Source organism: Takifugu rubripes, chromosome 22 (assembly GCF_901000725.2).
Source record: "Takifugu rubripes chromosome 22, fTakRub1.2, whole genome shotgun sequence".
Classification (NCBI taxonomy): Eukaryota; Metazoa; Chordata; class Actinopteri; order Tetraodontiformes; family Tetraodontidae; genus Takifugu; species Takifugu rubripes.
The window spans coordinates 15989975-16006380 of record NC_042306.1 but is presented as its reverse complement, the minus strand read 5'-3'; the positions used below and the strand labels follow the sequence as shown (position 1 = coordinate 16006380).

Below are 16406 nucleotides of genomic sequence, written 5' to 3'. Positions count from 1 at the left end.
TGTGAGGAGAAGCTGTGAGGAGGAGCGGTGAGGAGGAGCTGTGAGGAGAAGCTGTGAAGAGAAGCTGTGAGGGGGAGCTGTGAGGAGGAGCTGTGAGGAGGAGTTGTGAGGAGAAGCTGTGAAGAGAAGCTGTGAGGAGGAGCTGTGAGGAGGAGGTGTGAGGGGGAGCTGTGAGGAGGAGCTGTGAGGAGGAGGTGTGAGGGGGAGCTGTGAGGAGCTGTGAGGAGAAGCTGTGAGGAGAAGCTGTGAGGAGAAGCTGTGAAGAGAAGCTGTGAGGAGGAGGTGTGAGGAGAAGCTGTGAGGAGAAGCTGTGAGGAGGAGCTGTGAAGAGAAGCTGTGAGGAGGAGCTGTGAGGAGGAGCTGTGAAGAGGAACTGTGAGGAGAAGCTGTGAGGAGGAGCTGTGAAGAGGAGCTGTGAGGAGGAGCTGTGAAGAGAAGCTGTGAGGAGGAGCTGTGAAGAGAAGCTGTGAGGAGAAGCTGTGAGGAGGAGCTGTGAAGAGAAGCTGTGAGGAGGAGCTGTGAGGAGGAGCTGTGAAGAGGAACTGTGAGGAGAAGCTGTGAGGAGGAGCTGTGAAGAGGAGCTGTGAGGAGGAGCTGTGAGGAGGAGCTGTGAAGAGGAACTGTGAGGAGGAGCTGTGAGGAGGAGCTGTGAGGAGGAGCTGTGAGGAGGAGCTGTGAAGAGGAACTGTGAGGAGAAGCTGTGAGGAGGAGCTGTGAAGAGGAGCTGTGAGGAGGAGCTGTGAAGAGGAACTGTGAGGAGAAGCTGTGAGGAGGAGCTGTGAAGAGGAGCTGTGAGGAGGAGCTGTGAGGAGGAGCTGTGAAGAGGAGCTGTGAGGAGGAGCTGTGAAGAGGAACTGTGAGGAGAAGCTGTGAGGAGGAACTGTGAGGAGGAACTGTGAGGAGAAGCTGTGAGGAGGAGCTGTGAAGAGGAACTGTGAGGAGGAGCTGTGAGGAGGAGCTGTGAAGAGGAACTGTGAGGAGAAGCTGTGAGGAGGAGCTGTGAAGAGGAACTGTGAGGAGAAGCTGTGAGGAGGAGCTGTGAAGAGGAGTTGTGAGGAGGAGCTGTGAGGAGGAGCTGTGAAGAGGAACTGTGAGGAGAAGCTGAAGGAGCCGCTAGAAGATCAAAGTACTTCTCCTTGACGTCACGTGGATTTAGCGCGTGCATCGCCATTTTGAAGTAAAGTTTGGAATTTGGAGGAGGACCAGCGGAGGGGAGGGCTTTGACACGCATCCATCCCACGGGAGGAGCAGGAGCAGGGGCAGGATCGGAGCGGGACGAGGCGGAGCTGCAGAGTCAGGAACAGGTCCGAAACTCGACTTTCCTTGTGCTTCTTTTGCTGAAACCTGGCCTCATCGGGGGGTCCAGCTCAGGGTGGGGGTCCAGGGTAGCCGGGCGTCCTTTACGGAGCTGAACAGGAGTGTGTTTGTCTTCCACGGAGAGCAGCAGCCGCCGGTCACGGAGCCTCTTCGAACGCAATGGCTCGTCAAAGATCGTCAGTCCTCGGAAACTCTCGGATCATGGCCACCGTGAGTTAGAGCGGGACCAGCGGGACCGGTTCCCACCGCAGGCGGTTGCTCTTGCCGGACCTATCGGTTCCCAGGCGTGGACTTGAGGGGCTTGAAGGGGTCGAAAACAAGTTTGTATCATCGTCCAGGGTCTCTTCACAACGACGTGTCAGCGGGCTCTAAGTGGAGAAGTGATCGATAAAAACCAACCAGTGGAAGCGGTGCATGAGGCGGTCACAGAAGGAGCTCCACACCGTGCCGAGCCAGACCGGACCGGACCGGACCATGCCAGTCAGAAAGAAAGGTAAGCCGCTCTCACTTAGCGCAGTTTCTCTCCGAGCAGGCTAACGGCTAACAGTGCTAATCATAACAACAGTAGGAAAAAGCAGAAAAGACACCCCGAACTCGGCCCAAATACGACACGGCACACATGGTCTCGACAGGCCACGTAGAACCGAACTGAGCCGTGCCGAGCCGCTTTGCTGGAGTTTATCAAAAGCTAGCAGCTTAGCCGGTACTGCTAACCAAGTTTTGTGGGGAGCACCTTGTCAGCACATGCACTTAATAGGACCTCCGTTAGGATACAATTATCTGTGCTCATGGAAGAGTTGTACTACTTTATTCAGTACGTTATTGGTCAATTTTATTGCACGTAATCTGTTAATATACAAAAGTAGTTCATTTTTGTAGGACATGTTGCAGTATGCAGATCGTAGTTGATTATCCTTGCATAATCTGGATCTATAAAAGTAGAAATGTAATAAAGTAGAGCGGCTGTTCCCATGTGGACAGGAGGTTAATGTTGAAGATGCAGGCAGCAGTTGATGGTGCAGCTTCATATCTATAATGGAGACATTCATTTCCTTTCAGCCACCACCTCTTTGACCTGTTACCCTCAGGTTCAAGCTGTTGCCCCTCTTCCACTAGTTTCTGCTGGTTGTGACTCGTCTCGAAACAGACTTTTACACTCGTCGTACCAGGACCGACTCGTTCCCTTTTTTATTCCCTCCCCGGGGTTCCACGTGTGTGAGTAGGTGATATTATGTTAATGCGGGGCTATTAACGCTCTGATGGTCCAGGGGATTGACGTCACCGACGAGTCACCAGAGCAACGGATTCCAGAAAACTCAAACCTGCATTTTTAAAACCCCACAACAGCAACTGTGTGTACTTCTTTACAAACCGAGCCTACAAGCAAGGAGATACCCTGGTCCAATAACAAGGTACAAGGACCAATAACAAGGTCCGGACGTTTTTGAGGTGTGTGACAGACAAGACAAGAGGACTTAGAGGATGACAACACAAATGAGGTTAACCTGAAGCCTTTTAACCATTAGAGCGACCCTGCCCACCCTGGGAAAGATGCACGTCCCGTTACAGGAATGACCTTTTCCTCACAGCAGCCCCCTGGGACTAGAGCTGTGAAATACCAGTGGGGTGTGTGTGTGTGTGTGTCTGCCTGCCTGTCTGTCTGTCTGTGAGTGTGTCTGCCTCTGTGTGTGTGTTTCTGTGTGTGTGTTTTCATGCCATTTGAACCACTTGCTTCTGTTGCCCTCAGATGCTCAGCGAGCTCTATTCCTCCTGGAGGATTATCAGACCAAGCTCCATCGTCATGACGACCAGCATCTTAGACACTCGATCCAACGGGTCATCAATATCTTCCAGAGCAACCTGTTCCAGGCTCTCATAGGTAAGATCCCCCCTGTTAATCTGGGTTAGGGTTAGAGGGTTAGGGTTAAGGTTAGAGGGTTGGGTTAAGGTTAGAGGGTTAGGGTTAGAGGGTTAGGGTTAAGGTTAAGGTTAGAGGGTTGGGTTAAGGTTAGAGGGTTGGGTTAAGGTTAGAGGGTTAGGGTTAGAGGGTTGGGTTAAGGTTAGAGGGTTGGGTTAAGGTTAGAGGGTTGGGTTAAGGTTAGAGGGTTAAGGTTAAGGTTAGAGGGTTGGGTTAAGGTTAGAGGGTTAGAGGGTTGGGTTAAGGTTAGAGGGTTAGGGTTAGAGGGTTGGGTTAAGGTTAGAGGGTTGGGGTTAAGGTTAGAGGGTTAGGGTTAGAGGGTTGGGTTAAGGTTAGAGGGTTGGGGTTAAGGTTAGAGGGTTGGGTTAAGGTTAGAGGGTTGGGTTAAGGTTAGAGGGTTAGGGTTAGAGGGTTGGGTTAAGGTTAGAGGGTTGGGTTAAGGTTAGAGGGTTGGGTTAAGGTTAGAGGGTTAGAGGGTTAAGGTTAAGGTTAGAGGGTTGGGTTAAGGTTAGAGGGTTAGGGTTAGAGGGTTGGGTTAAGGTTAGAGGGTTGGGGTTAAGGTTAGAGGGTTGGGTTAAGGTTAGAGGGTTAGGGTTAGAGGGTTGGATTAAGGTTAGAGCAGGCCTGGCCAACCCGCGGCTCCCGAGCCGCATGCGGCTCTTTGCCTGGTTTCATGCGGCTCTAACGTTCATATCGAAGTGTGGGTTTGTGGGTTTTTTTAATGTGCGTTTGAAGAGGATTGTTCAAAGCAAGGAATGCCAGAAGTCCCACTGAGCAACATGCATAGTAAGAGAAAAGATATTTTAATTATTATATTTTTGTTTGTGGACTTAGTTGAATTGAGAGTTTGTGTGTGTGAGACAGTGCACACAATGTTCATTGTTGAGAATGACTGGCCCGTGGTCTGTGGAAGTCAAATTCTGTCATTATCATGTTGGTGTGTGACATTTACAATAAATCTGGCTGAGCAGAGGTCTGTGTGTGTGAGGAAGGGATGAGGGGATGTTCATGTGTGCCCATGTGTGTGATGTGGCTCTTTGCGGTAACACAGTAAAAAATGTGGCTCTTGGGCTCTGATTGGTTGGCCACCCCGGGGCTAGGGTTAGGGTTAGGGTTAGAGGGTTGGGTTAATGTTAGAGGGTTAGGTTAAGGTTAGAGGGTCGGGGCTAGGGTTAGAGGGTTGGGGTTAGGGTTAGAGGGTCGGGGTTAGGGTTAGAGGGTTGGGTTAAGATTAAGATTAAGATTAAGATGGACTTTATTCATCCCCGTGGGGAAATTGAATTATAGTAGCAGCGAATGCAGAGTAAAGAGACAGAAAAAAATAAATACAGATAGATTAGAATGTTATAAGCATATATACAGCATATATTATAAGCATATATATAATATATACATAATATAATATATACATATTATAAGCATATATACATAAATATAGAATAAATTAGAAATAAAATTACAACATAAACATTACACAATTATTGTTGAGTTGGTTTGAGTGAATTGTACAGTTTAATGGCGGACGGCAGGAATGACTTCCTGTACCGTTCCTTGGAGCAGCGAGGCTGCAGGAGTCTGTTGCTGAAGCTGCTCCTCAGTTTGTCCCCTGTGTTATGGAGGGGGTGGGAGGGACTGTCCATGATTGTCCACAGTTTCAACACCATCCTGTCCCTCACCACCTCGTCCAAGTTATCAAGTCTACAGCCAACAACAGACCTGCCTTTTTAATGAGTTTGTGGAGTCTGTTAGCATCCTTAGCTTAGCCTGCTCCCCAGCACACTACAGCACAGAAGATGGTGCTAGCCATAACAGACTGGTAGAACATCTGGAGCATCCTGCTGCAAACACTGAAGGACCTGAGTCTCCTGAGGAAATAGAGTCTGCTCATGGCCTTCTTGTAGACAGCATCGGTGTTTGTGGACCACTCCAGTTTATTGTCCAGCTGAACACCCAGGAACCTGTAAGATTTTAGAGGTTAGAGGGTTAGAGGGTAGAGGGTTATGGTTAGAGGGTTGGGTTAATGTTAGAGGGTTGGGTTAAGGTTAGAGGGTTAGGGTTAGAGGGTCAGGGTTAGGGTTAGAGGGTTAGGGTTAGGGTTAGAGGGTCGGGGTTAGGGTTAGAGGGTTGAGTTAAGGTTAGAGGGTTGGGTTAATGTTAGAGGGTTAGGTTAAGGTTAGAGGGTTAGGGTTAGAGGGTCAGGGTTAGGGTTAGAGGGTTAGGGTTAGAGGGTCGGGGTTAGGGTTAGAGGGTCGGGGTTAGGGTTAGAGGGTTAGAGGGTCGGGGTTAGGGTTAGAGGGTTGAGTTAAGGTTAGAGGGTTGGGTTAATGTTAGAGGGTTAGGTTAAGGTTAGAGGGTTAGGGTTAGAGGGTCAGGGTTAGGGTTAGAGGGTTAGGGTTAGAGGGTCGGGGTTAGGGTTAGAGGGTTGAGTTAAGGTTAGAGGGTTGGGTTAATGTTAGAGGGTTAGGTTAAGGTTAGAGGGTTAGGGTTAGAGGGTCAGGGTTAGGGTTAGAGGGTTAGGGTTAGAGGGTCGGGGGTTAGGGTTAGAGGGTTGGGGCTAGGGTTAGGGTTAGGGTTAGAGGGTCGGGGTTAGGGTTAGAGGGTTGGGTTAAGGTTAGAGGGTTATGGTTAGAGGGTTGGGTTAATGTTAGAGGGTTGGGTTAAGGTTAGAGGATTAGGGTTAGAGGGTTAGGGTTAGAGGGTTAGGGTTAGAGGGTCGGGGTTAGGGTTAGAGGGTTGAGTTAAGGTTAGAGGGTTGGGTTAATGTTAGAGGGTTAAGGTTAGAAGGTTAGAGGGTTAGGGTTAGAGGGTCAGGGTTAGGGTTAGAGGGTCGGGGTTAGGGTTAGAGGGTTAGAGGGTCGGGGTTAGGGTTAGAGGGTTGAGTTAAGGTTAGAGGGTTGGGTTAAGGTTAGAGGGTTATGGTTAGAGGGTTGGGTTAATGTTAGAGGGTTGGGTTAAGGTTAGAGGATTAGGGTTAGAGGGTTAGGGTTAGAGGGTTAGGGTTAGAGGGTCGGGGTTAGGGTTAGAGGGTTGAGTTAAGGTTAGAGGGTTGGGTTAATGTTAGAGGGTTAGGTTAAGGTTAGAAGGTTAGAGGGTTAGGGTTAGAGGGTCAGGGTTAGGGTTAGAGGGTCGGGGTTAGGGTTAGAGGGTTAGAGGGTCGGGGTTAGGGTTAGAGGGTTGAGTTAAGGTTAGAGGGTTGGGTTAATGTTAGAGGGTTAGGTTAATGTTAGAGGGTTAGGGTTAGAGGGTCAGGGTTAGGGTTAGAGGGTTAGGGTTAGAGGGTCGGGGGTTAGGGTTAGAGGGTTGGGGCTAGGGTTAGAGGGTTGGGGCTAGGGTTAGAGGGTTAGGGTTAACTGGACTGTTTGAGTTCCATGAATGAGCCCATGAGTTTCGTGGAACTCAAACAGTCCAGTTGCTGCGATTCAGCTCCCTGAATTCTTCCCATTGGAGTGCTGGGTTAGTCTATGAGGGAAAATGGGAATCATCCTGTATCTTGTCAAATCATGGAGGAGTTGGTTCTGAGCCTCCTGGAGGATTCTTCACCAATACGGTCCGTCGCTCCCAGCATCATATGATGACCAGGATGATCCACCCTCTCGTGCGTCTGTCTGTTCCTCATCTGTGGCTCTCCTTCAAGTTCCTGGTCATCATATGATTTTCTTACAGGTCTTTTTTTTCTGAGCTGATTAAAGGGTCAAAGGGCAGATTCCTATAAGGAGCGGACCCTTTTTCCGTTTTAGTGGGACGTTCAGAAGCTGTTGGTGTTGGAATGCAGATAGCTATTTTACTTGAATATTGATTGTAACAGATGCTATTTAAATAAAGATTGATTGAACAAAATGGTTCTTTTTTTCATCAGTTTGTCAGGTACCTGTTTTATTTGGGGCCTGTGCTGCTCCACAATAGATAAATACTTTCTCCTCGTGTATTCAAAGGATGATTGGTATTAAATATAATAATGTAGCTATGATCGAGATGCTTGCCTTCCTATATGTGTCAGACTCCATCCTGGCAAAGATTTATCCAACTAATCAAGGATTTATTCACAGATGGGAGTTAGCATTGAGATCGCGATGAATCTAAAACTAATGTCATATCTGATGTTACAGATTTTGTTTAAATGAAATGAATGACAAGACCTTTGATTTAAATAAAATTTGAAATGAATGTTGATATGAAAGAGAATAAATATGTAGAGATATCACAATAAAGAAAATGCCATAGTGGAAATGACTGAATAAAGCCATAATCCACAAATTGGGGGCAATAAATATGCCACAAGGGCCGTAAATTGCTCAAACACCACAGGAGCGTTTTGTCAAAACTTCATGGTTGAACATGCTGATGGTCTGGAGTGAGATGTCCTCCCTGGGGTTAGGGTTGGGTTAGGGTTAGGGTTGAACATGCTGATGGGTTAGGGTTAGGTTAGGGTTAGAGGGTTAGGGTTGGGTTAGGGTTAGGGTTGAACATGCTGATGGGTTAGGGTTAGGTTAGGGTTAGAGGGTTAGGGTTGGGTTAGGGTTAGGGTTGAACATGCTGATGGGTTAGGGTTAGGGTTAGAGGGTTGGGTTAGGGTTAGGGTTGAACATGCTGATGGGTTAGGGTTAGAGGGTTAGGGTTGGGTTAGGGTTAGGGTTGAACATGCTGATGGGTTAGGTTAGGGTTAGAGGGTTAGGGTTGGGTTAGGGTTAGGGTTGAACATGCTGATGGGTTAGGGTTAGGTTAGGGTTAGAGGGTTGGGTTAGGGTTAGGGTTGAACATGCTGATGGGTTAGGTTAGGGTTAGAGGGTTAGGGTTGAACATGCTGATGGGTTAGGGTTAGGTTAGGGTTAGAGGGTTAGGGTTGAACATGCTGATGGTCTGGAGTGAGATGTCCTCCCTGGGGTTAGGGTTGGGTTAGGGTTAGGGTTGAACATGCTGATGGGTTAGGGTTAGAGGGTTAGGGTTGGGTTAGGGTTAGGGTTGAACATGCTGATGGGTTAGGGTTAGGTTAGGGTTAGAGGGTTAGGGTTGAACATGCTGATGGGTTAGGTTAGGGTTAGAGGGTTAGGGTTGAACATCCTGATGGGTTAGGGTTAGAGGGTTGAACATGCTGATGGGTTAGGTTAGCGTTAGAGGGTTAGGGTTGAACATGCTGATGGGTTAGGTTAGGGTTAGAGGGTTAGGGTTGAACATGCTGATGGGTTAGGTTAGGGTTAGAGGGTTAGGGTTGAACATGCTGATGGGTTAGGGTTAGGTTAGGGTTAGAGGGTTAGGGTTGAACATGCTGATGGGTTAGGGTTAGAGGGTTGGGTTGGGTTAGGGTTAGAGGGTTAGGGTTGAACATGCTGATGGGTTAGGGTTAGAGGGTTAGGGTTGAACATGCTGATGGGTTAGGGTTAGAGGGTTGGGTTGAACATGCTGATGGGTTAGGGTTAGAGGGTTGGGTTAGGGTTAGAGGGTTAGGGTTGAACATGCTGATGGGTTAGGGTTTGAGGGTTAGGGTTGGGTTAGGGTTAGAGGGTTAGGGTTAGGGTTAGGGTTGAACATGCTAATGGGTTAGGGTTAGAGGGTTGGGTTAGGGTTAGAGGGTTAGGGTTAGGTTTGAACATGCTAATGGGTTAGGGTTAGAGGGTTGGGTTAGGGTTAGAGGGTTAGGGTTAGGTTTGAACATGCTAATGGGTTAGGGTTAGAGGGTTAGGGTTAGGTTTGAACATGCTAATGGGTTAGGGTTAGAGGGTTAGGGTTGGGTTAGGGTTAGAGGGTTAGGGTTAGGTTTGAACATGCTAATGGGTTAGGGTTAGAGGGTTAGGGTTGGGTTAGGGTTAGAGGGTTAGGGTTAGGTTTGAACATGCTAATGGGTTAGGGTTAGAGGGTTAGGGTTAGGTTTGAACATGCTAATGGGTTAGGGTTAGAGGGTTAGGGTTGGGTTAGGGTTAGAGGGTTAGGGTTAGGGTTGAACATGCTGATGGTCTGGAGTGAGATGTCCTCCCTGGGATTAACGTGTATGAAGATATTCAGTGGGATTCCTGTCTCTTTCAGATATCCAGGAGTTTTACGAAGTGACCCTTTTGGACAACCAGAGATGGGCAGAATCTCCCAAAGGGGCCGACACCACCACACCCATCAACCTGTGGGAGTTTTCCAGCCTTCAGAGTACACTGACTTCAGACACACCACCCAGCTTCAGCACCAGCATTGAGGTAAGACTGCCAGTCCGTCCCACGTCACACCTGTTGCACATTAGTCCAGAAACCTTTCAGAACAGAACTGTATGTTGTCATGGTGACCATTCTGGCTTCACTGCAAGCTCGTCGTCCCATCGCTCTTTGAAGGTATAATTATCAGTGCGGCCAGGTGCACAGCACTGGAGGAAGGGAGGGGGTCTTTTGCTCTGTGGACACGGTTTTATCTCATAGACGACAGCCAGAGCACACACATCCTCCACTAGCAGAGAGCCAGTTCACACGGAACACAGAAACGCTTCACATTGACACGGGTTTTAGTTTTAGTAATTTGGTTATAATCTCCATCCTGGAGATGAACTAATCTTCATCATTTCAAAACATGTATCTAAATGTCTGTGCCATTGTTGGTGCCAGTAGTTATCCTTCCCGCATGTGCTAAGCTAGGCTAACTGAAGCAGACCTGTTGCCACATGGTGCAGGATTAAATTGTCGTGCTTGTTCTGCGTCACCAGTGTTGTTGAACACATCTTTGTTCGTGTCATATGAAGTAGTGGTTCCTGGTGGTTCTAGCTTCTGCTGTGTTCCCACTAAACACAAGCTCTTTCCCTGAAAGAGGTAACCTTTTTGGCATTGATCTCTTCTCTTATTTTCTCCATTTTTCCTCTTCTTTATATTTTTTATTTCGATCTGCACACTCTGCTTTTTTGCTTCTCCATTTCTGTTGTCTTTATCCACCCCAAACTCTTCTCCTTTCCACTTCTACACCATCTCTTGGCTCTTGTCTCCTATCTTCTCCCCTTCTCTCATCTGCTTCCATTGAACACACCTTCGTCCCTTATAGGACTCCGCTCTCCTCAGAGAAATCCTCCACATGTTGTTCAAGTCTGACAGTCGCGCTCACGTAAGTACTGATGTCCGTCGGTGTCAGGGAGGCGGTGCTGCTATTGTCTGCTGTGGGTGCATGTGCCATCCTGTGCTTTGGATCACTGGAAAGGGTCAGGAACTGGGTCTGGGATCAAGTAATAGTGGGGAGGAAGTGTTGAAGCAGCAACTCCGAGTGTTCGTATGGTAATGTGTTCATCAGCAGACACAAGCGTGACATTACGGTTTTCCAGAGGGAAAGGAACCCAGATGCTGCTGCATGTCCTCTCACTGCTGACAATGAGATGGGATGTGTATTCACCCTCTGTGTTTATGCTGTCATAATCAATCACAACCGTGCTTTTGGTGGTGGTTGTTTAAGCTCCGTAGCATCTGCTCTCTTATGTTTTGATCTCTTTGATCTTTTGGCCATGTAAACTCGGACATCTGCAGTCAAAATGCTCACATTAAATTCTTTGTTCTCGGCTGATCTGATAAGGTTTTCTCACAAGTTGTTCACTCATTTGCTTCTATTTTGATTTGTTAATTTAAACTTTTCACTTTTCATCATCGTGCTTCACGTTCTCGTTTGGTTAACATCTAGGAGAGGGATTTGATTTTTGTCCAGCAGGGGAGCCACTAAGCTACTGAGCTGACCAAGTTGGTCTATTAGGCGTCACACCCTAAAAATGGATGACACCTTGAAAGCCTTATCATAACCAACTGGAAATTGTAATTAACAAGGCAGGTCGATATGTGATAGAATTCTGTTTTATGAAATAATTCTATTTTAATACAAATTAGAATAGTTCACATAATAACTTAATCTTGGTTTATTCGGTGCTACCTGACACCTCATACATAATGCTGCTGCCCCTAACCCTAACCCAATGCTGCTGCCCCTAACCCTAACCCAATGCTGCTGCCCCTAACCCTAACCCAATGCTGCTACTTAACCCTAACCCAATGCTGCCTGCCCCTAACCCTAACCCTAACCCTAACCCTAACCCAATGAATGCTTTGCCCCTAACCCTAACCCAAGCTGCTGCCCCTAACCCTAACCCTAATAACTAACCCAGTGCTGCTGCCCCTGCCCATAACCCTAACCCTAACCCAATGCTGCTGCCCCTAAACCCACCCTAACCCAATGCTGCTGGCCCCTAACCCTAACCCAATGCCTGCTGTCCCTAACCCTAAACCCTAACCAATGCTGCTGCCCCTAACCCTAACCCTAACCCTAACCAATGCTGCCTGCCCCTAACCCTAACCCAATGCTGCTGCCCCTAAACCCCTAACCCTAACCCTAACCCAATGCTGCTCTGGCCCCTAACCCCTAAACCCTAACCCAATGCTGCTGCCCCTAACCCTAATCCCAATGACTGCTGCCCTACCCTAACCCTACCCAATGCTGCTGCCCCTCAACCCTAACCCAATGCTGCTGCCCCTAAACCCTACCAATGCCTCCCCTAACCCTAACCCAATGCTGCTGCCCTAACCCTAACCCAATGCTGCTGCCCCTAACCCTAACCCAATGCTGCTGCCCCTAACCCTAACCCAATGCTGCTGCCCCTAACCCTAACCCAATGCTGCTGCCCCTAACCCTAACCCTAACCCAATGCTGCTGCCCCTAACCCTAACCCTAACCCAATGCTGCTGCCCCTAACCCTAACCCAATGCTGCTGCCCCTAACCCTAACCCTAACCCAATGCTGCTGCCCCTAACCCTAACCCTAACCCTAACCCAATGCTGCTGCCCCCAACCCTAACCCTAACCCAATGCTGCTGCCCCCAACCCTAACCCTAACCCAATGCTGCTGCCCCTAACCCTAACCCAATGCTGCTGCCCCTAACCCTAACCCTAACCCAATGCTGCTGCCCCTAACCCTAACCCTAACCCAATGCTGCTGTCCCTAACCCTAACCCTAACCCTAACCCAATGCTGCTGCCCCTAACCCTAACCCTAACCCAATGCTGCTGCCCCTAACCCTAACCCTAACCCAATGCTGCTGTCCCTAACCCTAACCCTAACCCTAACCCAATGCTGCTGCCCCCAACCCTAACCCTAACCCAATGCTGCTGCCCCGAACCCTAACCCTACCTGACACCTCATACATAATGCTGCTGCCCCTAACCCTAACCCTAACCAACCCTAACCCTAACCCTAACCCTAACCAACCCTAACCACCTGCAGTCAGAACGGGGTGTTGTGGAAGTGGTGGAACGCTGCCTCTCGCATCACCGATTCTTTTGCTCCTGATGCCCTCCTAAGGGAGCCTTCTGTCTCTCGTCCCTGTTGGACTGGACACAGCAGGATTGGCTGAACACATCGCTCTTGATCTCTGCCATGCTGATGCACCAATCAGAGAGTGAGCCTGGGGCAGTACTAAGGTGGGGGTGGCTGGTTTAGCTGATGGAGGCTGGCTGTGTAACTTCTGCATCTTTGTAGCCATTGCTGGTGCATTGTGCAGTTGAAGAGTCAGGTTCAGTTATTGGAAAACATCTGAAAACGTTCAAATATTTAAATGCACACACGATCAAGGACAGCCTTCATTAGAATAACTGTTGATTATATAGCTTTGGCAGTTCATTGTTGCTGGAGATGATGTAGCTTCCTTCTGTTGTGATGGGTTGGTACGTGGTTATCTTGCTGGTGAAGAGTCACTATAGTTGACTATAGAGCTGGCCACGGGGAGGACATGTATGGCCTGAAACAGGAAATTGGGGTGGTGCCGGATCATCATGGAGGCATCTTAGCCAGCGCACCATAACCCATCGTGTGGCGTGTTTCTCCTCGAGGTGTGTAACCCCCGTGTGTCATAAATTGCACCACAGTGGCTCAATTAGTGAAGCTGCCTCTGAGATGTTGGATTTATTGTTGCATCTCTTTAGAGTCCCTTTGAAAGGTCCTTTGATCCGCGTTTGTGGTCTGGTCGGCTTTCGAGCCATTCGCCCCGTCACGTGCAAATGGCTGCCCCGTCAGGGCCGACCCACCAAAGTTGCCTCTCTCAAAGTTGTCACCGTGGGGAACACAAGCATGCTAGGGAATGTTGCAGGCATCTGATGTCGAATGCCTGGAGGCGTCGGGTATGAGGGTATGAACGTGCACAGCATTGGCCCAAATGACAGAAGACAGGACCACACTTGGACAACAACATGATGTGTGGTGCAGTCTTGTTGGATTTTACAGCGGCAGCATTTGATATAATTGAAAACAAGTTCCCGCTTCAAAAGCTGGAGAATTCTGGATATACCCAATCTGCACTTGTGTGGAAGGAAAGTTATCTGAAGCATAGATGACCAATAGTCTTTCTCAAGGAAGCTGCCGTGTCCACCCATGTCCTCCGTCTTTATGACACTGTTATACTGAAATATGCTAAATTAACAACATATTCTGAAGGCATCAGCATGTTAGATTTGGTTCCAGCTATAGTCTTGGGAGAACCAGCCTTATAAACCAAACGCCAGTTCAGCGAGTTGATGGTGGTCCACATGAAAAAGGCTGCTGCAGCTCCACAGCTGTGGTCCTTGGGAGTGGAGGAGGGAGGACAGGTCAGAGAAGAGGGGACAAAAGCCTTTAGAATAAGCTCAGAGTCAGCCAGCTCACAATGATGCCCAAAAGCTCCTCCAGCATTTGTTCTTCCAGGCTGGGGATTGTTGTGATTCAGGAAGTCTGAAGAATCCTGAATTCAGAACCTCCAGCTGAGCTGCAGCCACAGAGATTATGTGTTAGCTTCTCTTCATTGGAAAAAGGTGCTCCTTTCCTCTGGGAGCCTGTGTGCATCAAGGGTGTCAACATGGGGCGTGTGCCAGTCTGCAGATACCTGGAAGTGGAGCTGGATGAGGAACTGGACAGCCAACACGGCCTTCTGAGGATGGCTGGCAGCATTCAGTAACAATGCATGACTGATGTTCTATTAGTCTCTTAGTGGTGGCGAGCGCCCTCTTCTACGCCGAGGTGTGCTGGGTACGCACCTGGGCAGCTTAGCATCAGGGGCAGAGCGACGGATGGTGAGCAGGTGCTTCTCCCTCATGTCATGTGACTCCTCAGTTCCACTCTGAGGAAACGGCTCCCTCTCCTGCTTAGTAAAAACCATGTACATGAATAAATCATCATCTATTCATTGTAGTAGTTTATTGCATGCACCTTCATCCCTCTCATCCAAAGAGCTTCTGACAACCCAAGGTCCAGTTTTTTAGTATGTCCTGACTGATCCAAACGAGCACTTATCATTGATTCCTGCTGGTAAGGTGCAGCAACTCAAGTATCCAACTATATAGAATTTCTGGCGAAAAAGGGAAAGAAATAACCCTAATATTTGACTGACATGGTCATTAGCAGCTTATTGCTAACTTTTGGCCGTTGTGGGATCTTTCTCTTTCAGAAGTACAGACACCATGATGAGGACTCCTCCCCTCAGGACCAGATCCAAGACCAGGACGAAAGCTCCCCCCAACTCACAGAGGAGACAGAGGGTGCTGAGCTGGTTCAGGTGGCAGAAAAGAACCTGTTTCAGATCGAGAATGTGCATGGATATGTGAGCCACACTCACATCTCCCCCATGAAGGTATAGCACACACGCACGCACGCACGCACACACACACACACACACTACAATGAGGAGGATGGGGTTTGTGCTTATCTGTAGCATGTTTAATCTCACATGTATGTTTCCTGGATGTCTCCCTGTTGTTATGGGTTTTTGTAGCTCTGTAATATCACTCTTATGGATCTAAATATCTAAATATGGATGCACTATCGATCGGCATTGCGATGATGTATGTCAGGAGACGTGTGTATATTCCCCCCGTGTGGATTACTGACCTCATGGTCAGTAGTGATTTGATGTGTTGACGAGGGCCGTCCAGGAGTGGGGGCTGTGGGGGCTCCCAAGAACAGGACTTGACTTTAGACAGTTTACTTTGTTCTTTTGCCATTATTATTATTACTTTTGTACTCTAGGAAACAACACCTCCATGCAATGTGCAGTGAGGAAAGGTTGTAGTAAAAAACATTCACTTTCAATTCCTTTTTAATTTCAAAATGACAGACTTTTTATCAGTTTTGATATTTGACACAGTTTAGTTTAGGGCTCAAGTTGAAACTTTTGTTTGTTCCCTCAGGGATCTGGGATTGTTTCACATAGTAAAAGGGTTATTAAAAGGTAGAATTAAGGTTCTAGCGGTACTTTATGTCATGTCCACCTACATTTAACACTGAATCTGTTTCTCAGAGAGGTAGTGGCTGAACAGAGAACCTGTCCAATTGAGTTAGAAACCTGGTCATGATCCATCTCGAATGTGTTCTAATCAGTAAAAAGATTAAAAGCTCTTTACAGTTTTCTCTCACTGTGCAAGAATCTGGGCCATTGGACCGCGCTTTAGAAAAAGACTCTTGGCTGAAACAAATGACCGAGTGCTTCATGGCGTATTCCTGGTTTGGGTTCGTACTCTGCTCTTAGCAATATTCTCTCCAGTGGCTACACACACGCCTCTGTGTGTGTGTAGCCACTGCTACAGAGCTTCAATGTTTGGTCGGTCCTCATCCCTCGAAGTTTTACACGTTCAGATTTCGGTTTAGTCACATAGGTCAATTTGGTAAAATAGTCAGTTCACACCAGAATAAAATCAGAAACATTAAAAATATAACAGAATCAGGGTTTTTCCTGGGTTGAAATGGTGGTGGTGGCAGCGTAGGTGCACATGTACGAGCAGTGTGTCGTAGTAGTCGACCTGATTTAAAGAAATTGCTATTTGTCATTGCATTTTAGTTTAGTCACATGACAGATCAACTGGCCATTTACGTGCACCAAGCACAGAAGGTAGCATAACATTGTCCCCTTCTTGGGTTTATCTTGTAGATCCTCCTGATGCAGTGTGTTAGGGGTTAGGCTTGGGTTAGGTTAGGGGTTAGGGTTAGGTTAGGGTTAGGTTAGGGTCGTCCCGGTTAGGGGTTAGGGTTAGGTTAGGGTCGTCCCGGTTAGGTCAGGGTTAGGTTAGGGTTGGGTTAGGTCAGGGTTAGGTTAGGGTCGTCCCGGTTAGGGTTAGGTTAGGGTCGTCCCGGTTAGGTCAGGGTTAGGTTAGGGTCGTCCTGGTTAGGTCAGGGTTAGGTTAGGGTCGTCCCGGTTAGGTCAGGGTTAGGTTAGGGTC

General features: G+C 48.2%; 1 protein-coding gene across 9 annotated transcripts in view; it reads left to right on the top strand.

Moving 5' to 3' along the window:
• The first annotated feature begins 1294 nt into the window (after positions 1-1294).
• The window catches only part of dlg1b (discs large MAGUK scaffold protein 1b), a 39977-nt gene continuing 24865 nt past the window's right edge, over positions 1295-16406 (top strand). For 6 of the 9 annotated variants that reach the window (XM_029830540.1, XM_029830535.1, XM_029830538.1 and 3 more), the window contains exons 1-5: positions 1295-1810; positions 3065-3196; positions 9254-9414; positions 10241-10300; positions 14642-14824. In XM_029830540.1, the coding sequence (XP_029686400.1) occupies positions 1732-1810; positions 3065-3196; positions 9254-9414; positions 10241-10300; positions 14642-14824 (615 nt within the window). In that variant the 5' untranslated portion in view covers positions 1295-1731. The remainder of the gene's footprint in view (positions 1811-3064; positions 3197-9253; positions 9415-10240; positions 10301-14641; positions 14825-16406) is intronic. The other 3 variants (XM_029830542.1, XM_029830539.1, XM_029830537.1) reach the window with 1 other exon arrangement.